This window comes from Nansenia antarctica (genome assembly GCF_963989245.1).
Source record: "Nansenia antarctica genome assembly, chromosome: 20".
In the NCBI taxonomy this organism is placed as follows: Eukaryota; Metazoa; Chordata; class Actinopteri; order Argentiniformes; family Microstomatidae; genus Nansenia; species Nansenia antarctica.
Genome location: NC_137693.1, coordinates 4487779 through 4495793, shown reverse-complemented (window position 1 = coordinate 4495793; position 8015 = coordinate 4487779). Strand labels below are relative to the sequence as shown.

At 43.2% G+C, this 8015-nt stretch overlaps 1 protein-coding gene across 1 annotated transcript; it reads left to right on the top strand.

Moving 5' to 3' along the window:
• Positions 1–1993: 1993 nt before the first annotated feature.
• Positions 1994–4049, top strand: timm10b (translocase of inner mitochondrial membrane 10 homolog B (yeast)). Its single transcript, XM_080550134.1, has 3 exons — positions 1994–2199; positions 2373–2468; positions 2762–4049. Exons 1-3 carry the CDS (start codon positions 2176–2178, stop codon positions 3818–3820), a joined length of 1179 nt encoding a protein of 392 aa, XP_080406260.1. The 5' UTR covers positions 1994–2175; the 3' UTR covers positions 3821–4049.
• Positions 4050–8015: the final 3966 nt, after the last annotated feature.

The window sequence follows — 8015 nt, the reverse complement described above, 5'->3', positions numbered from 1 at the left end:
AATTCTACAAGTGACAGGATGCGTCTCAGCTAATGAATCACTGAGAAGTGCAGTACCGTCACCACTGCTTTTGAATACCCTGTTTACATTATGTTGATGGTGTAAAAAATGTCAAAAATGCCAAAATGAAAGTCGCACACTCTTCTCTGAAATTGAATGTCACAACAATGGAAAAAGAGTGTGCAGCTTTCATTTTCATAACTTTCATGTTCCGTCAGTCTGCACTTCACCTTGGGTGTCCATTCTCTACCCCTTTTATACATCTGTCATGAATTAAGAGTTATACCAATTTGACAACAACCGTCTAACTGGGTTATCACATGAATATTTCATCCACCACTAACCGCACCAGCGTTCCCTAACCCCAGCAGACACAGCCAGACCTGAACTACGCCTCTCTGGATCTCGATGTGGCTCAGAAGCGCAAGAAGAAGAAGCGCCAGCAGAAAGGCCAGCCCCAGCTCCAGAAGCAGCTCCAGAACCAGCTCCAAGCCTGCCAGTCTCAGCCTCTGTTCCTGCCCCCAGCTCAGATGGGGGTTTTCTTGGAGGTGGAGGCTGAGGTGGTGGCCTCCTTGCCCTCCCGAGGCAGCAGTCCCATGGTCTCCCGTAACAGCATCTACCTCAACAGCCAGCAGGTGGCACAAGAGACAGAGGACAGAGAGAGGGAGTGGGAAAGGGAAAGGGAGAGGGAGTGGGAAAGGGAGAGGGGGAGAGAGAGAAGTATGGCAAAAGAGGGGAGTGAGAGGGGATGGGACGGAGATAGTGAGTTGGAGAGAGGGAGACTTAATAGAGGGTGGGAGGGGGAGGATATGAAAGTGGAGTGTAGAGATTATGCTGGTAAAATAGAGAAAGAAGTGGTGGTCGATTTGGAGGCCATTCATGAGGGTTCCGATCACTTCATATGCAGCCTGAGCCAGGAGCAGATCCACATTCCTGCCAACATATAGGGGCCAGGAAGGAAGATGAGAGTTCTGGCTTAATAGAACCATGACGTTGGCCATTTTGAATGAATCCTGTCTCCTACTGAGCAATGTGAAGACACCAGCATTTATTGATATGTTGCAATGATGTTCAGTGCTCTTGTAAAAATCTAGGTGCCATATTGTAGATTGTACTCAAACTCACCCCTTCCGCCTTGTTGACATTTTGCACCCCGCACGCTCACTAACAATTGTTTATCACAGTGATGAGGGGAGGGGTGGATGTAGCACAAGGAAGGCTCTATATTATGTCACATCTTGAGGTTGAAGGTCACCGGGTGGAAATGTATGTGTGTTTCTTGTGAAATATTGAAGCTAGCTAACATCAAAGCAACTCCAGCTCTCAGGGCGTTACTGGTGTACTGTATGCATTGTGGTGTATTATTCTCTGTTCCAAATGGACAAACCAAAAATGGAGATAATGCACATGGACCGGATATTTATCCAACCTTATTCTGACCTCTTTAGTCTTGTTTATCATGCATATTTTCCTTTAGGTTACAAAGTGATATGACATCAAATAAATAACAATCATATTTTTTGCTGTAGATTAACCAAAGATATCTGAAGGATTCACCAAGAAATCTGAGCTGTCACTATGTCTATAATAAAACAGGCATATTATGCTAAATGATGCAAATGTGTATGTGAATATTTTGTTTTTTGTTTAATGTCTGAATATGTTCACAAGCGTTTAATTGATGTGTAGCTGCCTTTATTGATGTGTAGCTGCCAAGGAAAGGTTTGGAGGGCGAATTGGAGTGTGGTGGAGGTGGACAGGGCAGTGAAGTGTCTGGTCAGCTTTCTCAAGAGAACTGGCCTGATAGGGGAGACTGTAAGGAGCTGGACATTGTAGGAATTGGATAAATCCAGAAGATGGCAGTATTGCAACGTTAAGGATGCAAGCTGCCGTTAAGTCCAACAGACGAAGAAGAACAAGACGTCACTAAGAGGGCGTGGTTATCTGTGAAACAACATGGCAGCGCTCATATGAAAGTCATGCCTCTCTCCTGTCACACGAATGTGATCATATTCAGGCGTGTTTTATCGTAGCGTCAACTATTCTACGGATTCATAATAACTTAAAGTCGTGTGGAATTGTTTCAGTTAAACAGGGTCTGGTAAGAGGATTTATAGATAGATCAAAGCACTGTAAAGCTAAGTAGCTAACCTTAGCCAATCTGACAGATCTGCCATGGAGGACTCACAATTACGCAATGTAAGTAACGTGACATCCCACACTTCAATCATATAGATAGCCACTGAATGACACATTGTGTTTTATTTGTAAGTGTGTCATTGAATCATCATGTAATTGTGTGTGTGTGTGTGTGTGTGTGTGTGTGTGTGTGTGTTAAATTGTTAAAATATCCATGTCTCTGGTTGTCGCAGCTGCGGGACTTCCTGATGGTTTACAACCGGATGACAGAGATCTGCTTCCAGCGATGCTCAAGCAACTTCAACTACAGAAACCTCACCATGGACGAGGTAAGAAGGACAGTGACATGTCTCACTTTGATTTGTGTTTGAGAGTGAACATCAACACGTATCCTCCTCTCTCAATGGAAACCATTGCTCATAAAGATGGAGGAATGAGTGAGACTGCTTTAGACGCTGACACACACAATCCTTGAAATGACGCATTGAAACTTTCCAATGGTATGACCTGATATTGATAGGCACACATGCGTTATTAGACTTAAAATGTAACACTTGGATAAAGATGTTAAATCGTTTGCGTGGCCACGATTTCAGCCTCGGTGTCGTTGCTGTTTCCGCAGGACCGTTGTGTGGATAACTGCGCGGGGAAGCTGATCCGCTCCAACCACCGTCTGATGGGGACCTATGTGCAGCTGATGCCCGGCATGGTGCAGCGACGCATGGACGAGATGGAGAACAAGACTAAGGAGGCTGAGAAGCTAGCGGAGGCTGCAGCGGCAGCAGCAGCAGGGGCACTGGAAGGATCGGCCGCTGGGGTGCCTGCTACTCCAGAGGGGTCCCCGCTCACTGAAGCACCCCTTATCTCATCTCCGGCCTCATCTGTGACAGAAGAATTTCCGAAGAACCTAATCTCATCAGCCATGACAGCGTTGTCTGATTTCTCCAAATTTTTTGCGTCACCCACAACTAAACCGGCGGCTGATATACCTGTAGTAGTGTCATCCCCAGCACCAGTTCTAGGTGAAGCTACGGTGGCGACAGAGGTTCCGGTCTTAAAGCCCGCCGGGTTAGACCTATCAGCTGAGCAGTCTCCGGCTCCCTCCGTCTCCGTAGCAACTCTCCCGCCAGCCCAAGAGGGTAACATAGCAGCAGCCGCACCGCTTACACCCGCGACAGCAGCAGCGATTCCCTCCTCGCTGTCGCAAGCTGTGAACGGAGCAGGGCTAACTGCGGTCGCACCTTTCGAGTTGCCCCCTATCCTACGTGAGACACCCACAATAGGCTTAGCGACACCTATATCGGCCCCGACCGTGTCAGGAAACTCTGCACCAGTCACGTCACTTCCACCCACGTTTACACCTGTGACACAAACGACGCCATTAGAGGTTACAACAGCGCCTACGATTCCGGCTCCTACCCTGTCTGGAGTAACACAGAGCCTAGCAGCTGCAGTAGCGCCAGTGGTTCCCCCGGTGTCAGCCCCAGTAGTGATGCCCAGCCCAAGTCAGCCTGAGGTAGTGAGACCCCTGTCTGCCCCTGTCCTGGCTCCCCCAGTAGAGAACCTCGCCCTTTCAAAGGGCGTCAGTATTACAACTCCTACCAGCAATAATGATGTGTCCTTTACCCCAAGTATACCACCCTCCACTGTGACCAAACAGGATTCACAGCCACCGTCTTGAGTGAATAAGACAGATCAAAGGGGTCATGATGAGAAAGAGGAAGCTGAGTTTATGTGTATCAGGCTTGACATACAGACCAGCATATTCCATATTAGTTGCCCGGAACTTATGTTACTGTAGTAGGTATTACCTGGAGGGCCAACTGACTATCAACAGTAACGATTAAATGATACTATGTTCATGTTGAAGCTTATTCAGCACTGTATACATCATAATGGACTGTGCTGGTTGATCAGAGAAGTCGTTGTTTTAAAAGATTCAATTATTTCATTAAAAGAAATGAATGATTAAAAATAATTTCTGTGGTTGTGAGTTATTTCTACCTCTTTCCTATAATGTGTAAATGTATGTGATACGGGTAAGAAGCGTGGAGTTTGCCTGAATCTGTGCTGATCTGAAGAAATATGCCCATGGCATTTTATGGTCATCATCAGTGCAGTAACACCACTTTAGAATATTCAGATGCATTTTGTTGTGGCTTTTTAGAATGTCTGTAATTAGCCTTCTCTTGGTTTCAACTCTGAACAAAGGCCTAAGTTGTTTCATGTGCTTTGCGAGGCACAAACAGCTCTCTCTGGGTCCTTGCTGTATTACATACAATGTTTCTCCCAAATGTTGAATTTAACGTCAGATGGTCAATGAGAAATCTCCAGATGTCTACTTTAGGATTATAATTGTATGGCAACAGCAACAAATGTTGTTGTTGTTGTTGTTGGTTTACAGTTTATTAACAACAGGGCTCCAGTATGAGTCAAATCAGAGCCAAGCCATCAATTTGCTTTATAGTCTCTGTCAGATCTGGGAACACTACTCTCCCTCAACTGTAAATCCTGCTGCTGAATATAATTACTCAAACTTGACTCAGGGGTATTGTTACAATGTTGTGTCCTCTGTCCCGTCCCCAAAATCATCGTTGATGGGCGATGACATTGTTGTTGTTGTTGTTGTTGTTGTTGTTGTTGAATGTTGATGCTGCTGCTGCTGATGATGATACAGTGTATCCCAGGGTATCCGCGGTGTCTTGAAAAGTATTAAAAGTTGATAAATCAATTTTGGGAAAATCAAGACCCTTAATAAGTATTAAAAAGTCTTATCACGATTTTATGAGGTCTTGAATTGTGTGGGTATTTTTCTGAATTAGACTCTGTCCAAAGAGTTTGAGTCCTAAAAACTTTTAGTAAAAGTTTGTGAATGTATTAGTTTTAACCCTAAACCTAAGATGAACCGGAAATCCTGTTGTATGATAGTGGTCTAGTCTGTTGCAAACTAAAACTGTTAAGTTAAAGGTGTCACTGATGTCAACGGTTACAGCTCCAAGTGGCGGTGAGGTCTGGAAAAGTATTGACAAGGTCTTTAAAAAGTCTTAGAAAGGTATTGAAATTAACCTCAAGATTCCTGTATATACCCTGGTATCAGTGGAGGCTGGTGACTTCCAGAATTGAGGAGGCCAAATTTTTTTCCGCTTGCTCGCTTCACTCGCGATGGAATGTTCCCTGTTCTTCTTATCTGTCTTTGTTAAAAAATATTAATTTGTGTTTGGCGGTACTGAAGGGATTGGGACACTCTCAGGATGGTGGATGAAGCAGCTTTTATTGCCTGCACAATGGGTCATCAAATAAACAAAACAATTGGCATGAATCTCTGGTCCGCCTGCAGCAGCTATTGTCCCTTCTGCTCAGGCTCACAACATTCACCACAACATACTACATACAATTATTAATTATTAATATAAAAAAATGAAACTGTTCAATAAATCCTAAATGTTGTCTACCTATTCGATGTATAAATCGCGCCAGAATCTCGCCGACTTCCGAGGTCATTTTAAGCAAAAGTATTTGGCCAAAATGAGCTATTATTTTCAGGGGAAAATGGCTTCATGTGATTGGACGAACAAAATGTCCATCTTTCAGCCCTGGACTCAATGCATGGTGAGGCCAGGCCTCCTCTGCCCACCCATTTTCAGTGATTTGGCCAATCACATATTGCCATGAAAAAAATTGCATTACATTGACTTCTATGAGAAACCACTTTCCTGGGGAGGCCTGGCCTCCTCAATACAAACGGATAGGGATTCTGGCCTGCTTTACAATTGCAATATTGGGTTTTAGCCATGGAAAAATTCAGATGTATGAACAAAACGGAAATAATATGAATATAAACAAATTTAAAATATGTTTTTTGTTAAATAAATAAATAAAAGTATTGCTTTTTAAAATCTCTCTCTCTTCTCTCAAATTATTGGGGAGGCCAGGCCTCCTCCACCTCTATGGAGGAGCCTCCACTGCCTGGTATCCGACGGGCCCTAGCAAGAGATGTTAGTCTTGCCCTGGCCTGTACATGCTTCATACGTTCCCGTAGGCAGTCATGCGTTACATCCGCTCAGAGCTATGATTCTTGCGCTTCGAGCCAAATAATCCATCTCAATATACAATCATAACAGCAGGGCATGTCGCTGTCAGACCACCAACAAACACAGTACATTCAACACATTTGATCAAACTCACCAATGAAGACTTACTTATAGTTGACCACCGATCGATAACATTCCGACAACAACGGTTTGTTTACATTGCTAAAAATATATATAGGCTACATTTAGGCGAAAACGGAAAAAAACGTGTTCAAACTTGTATTTCTTAACACCAGTGCCACTTAAGTCATTCTTACTGCTGGGGGACAAACACCAGAGTGTTCCCTTCAAAAGGAGACCAACCCCATGCGTTTACTCCACATGGCTGAAGAACAGCTTTCAATTGACTTTGGGTCTACATTGGATAGGCGTTTTAGGCTAATTATACAGAAATGTTAAGGGGGTTCATGTCTTTAGTTTTTAGTTTAGTATCCTACTTCATAACCGTAACCTAATGATCGTATCAGGCCTACGTGTTGAATGAATGAATGAATGAATGAATGAATGAATGAATGAAAGCTTTATTTCGAACATGTGAAAAAAGAAATAGTTATAACAAGAAAAGACAAAACAAAAACAAGAAAAAACAAAACAAAACAAAAAACTCTATTTACTTAACATGTCCGAAAAGGAGTAGGAAGAAGCATAAGCTTATTTAATCCTACCCCTTCTCCAATACTCAGAGATTAATAATTAATAATCTGCAGTTAACTTCAATATTATAATATTTTTTTAATTAAATCAAATTTATTTACGTATTTACATATTTACCAACAATAGAAAACAGTTGGAAACTGTAGTAGTTTTGTTGGAGAAACATCCAAAGAATGTGTGACCCAGAAATGTTCCTCCAGCAGGTGACAGTGTTGTTGGTGAATTCTCCAGACATCCAGATACAGTAGGTCCTAGGACATCAAGCGAGAAGTTGAGTGGGGCGTGGACACGAGCTGTACTCACATCTTACGCAGTGATTTAACGGGAATCGCTTGAATCCACCGAACAGGTAAGATCAGATCGGTTCGCCACTCCGTTACTGTCCTAAGTGTTCGTGCTTTTCTGTGGTTGTGTCCAATTAAAGCTAGACAACGAAGAGTTCAGAGGGACATTTGCGGCGTCCGAAGGGAGGGACAAAAGGACCAAAAAATGTATTACGCCTTGATTTCCTTATTTAGTAATTTTAGTGCGAGTTTATTATATTCTGATTATTTTTGTTCAGACTAGGCTACTAATACTCTAATTCCCGTTACACATAATTACACATTAGCTTATATTGATTTGCATTAACTTCGAGTTTCAACAAGTTACTTGTGTTGCCTTCTTCACATGAGAATGTGATCAACATGCAGTGACAGACAACGTCAACATCATTTTCTTTGTTGCAACATTGGTAATGATTGGCATGATGAGAAAGGTTCCTGTTTAAAAAAATATCGTCATTTATTTTAGACCCAACTACTGTAGACACACTGATCTAGGACACACACACACACACGCACACACACACACACACACACACACACACACACACACACACACACACACACACACACACTCTCACACACACACACACACACACACACGCACACACACACACACACACACACACACACACACACACACGCACACACATCTACAGCGTCATCAACAGCTGTGTAAAGTTTTTATTTTATTTGAACAATGACATTGTATTGTACATCGGGTCATCTAGATCTACTCTCTTTCAGGTGCAACAGAGACCGAGGGTCTCCTCTGTCTGATCCTGCCCCTCTCCCGTGGACCCCCACT

Bases quoted from the DNA above. Each gene is read 5' to 3' on its own strand.
- timm10b (XM_080550134.1), top strand. From the start codon at position 2,176: ATGGAGGACTCACAATTACGCAAT. The intron at 2,200-2,372 runs GTAAGTAACGTG...TGGTTGTCGCAG, and splicing joins AGGACTCACAATTACGCAAT to CTGCGGGACTTCCTGATGGT. The intron at 2,469-2,761 runs GTAAGAAGGACA...CTGTTTCCGCAG, and splicing joins GAAACCTCACCATGGACGAG to GACCGTTGTGTGGATAACTG.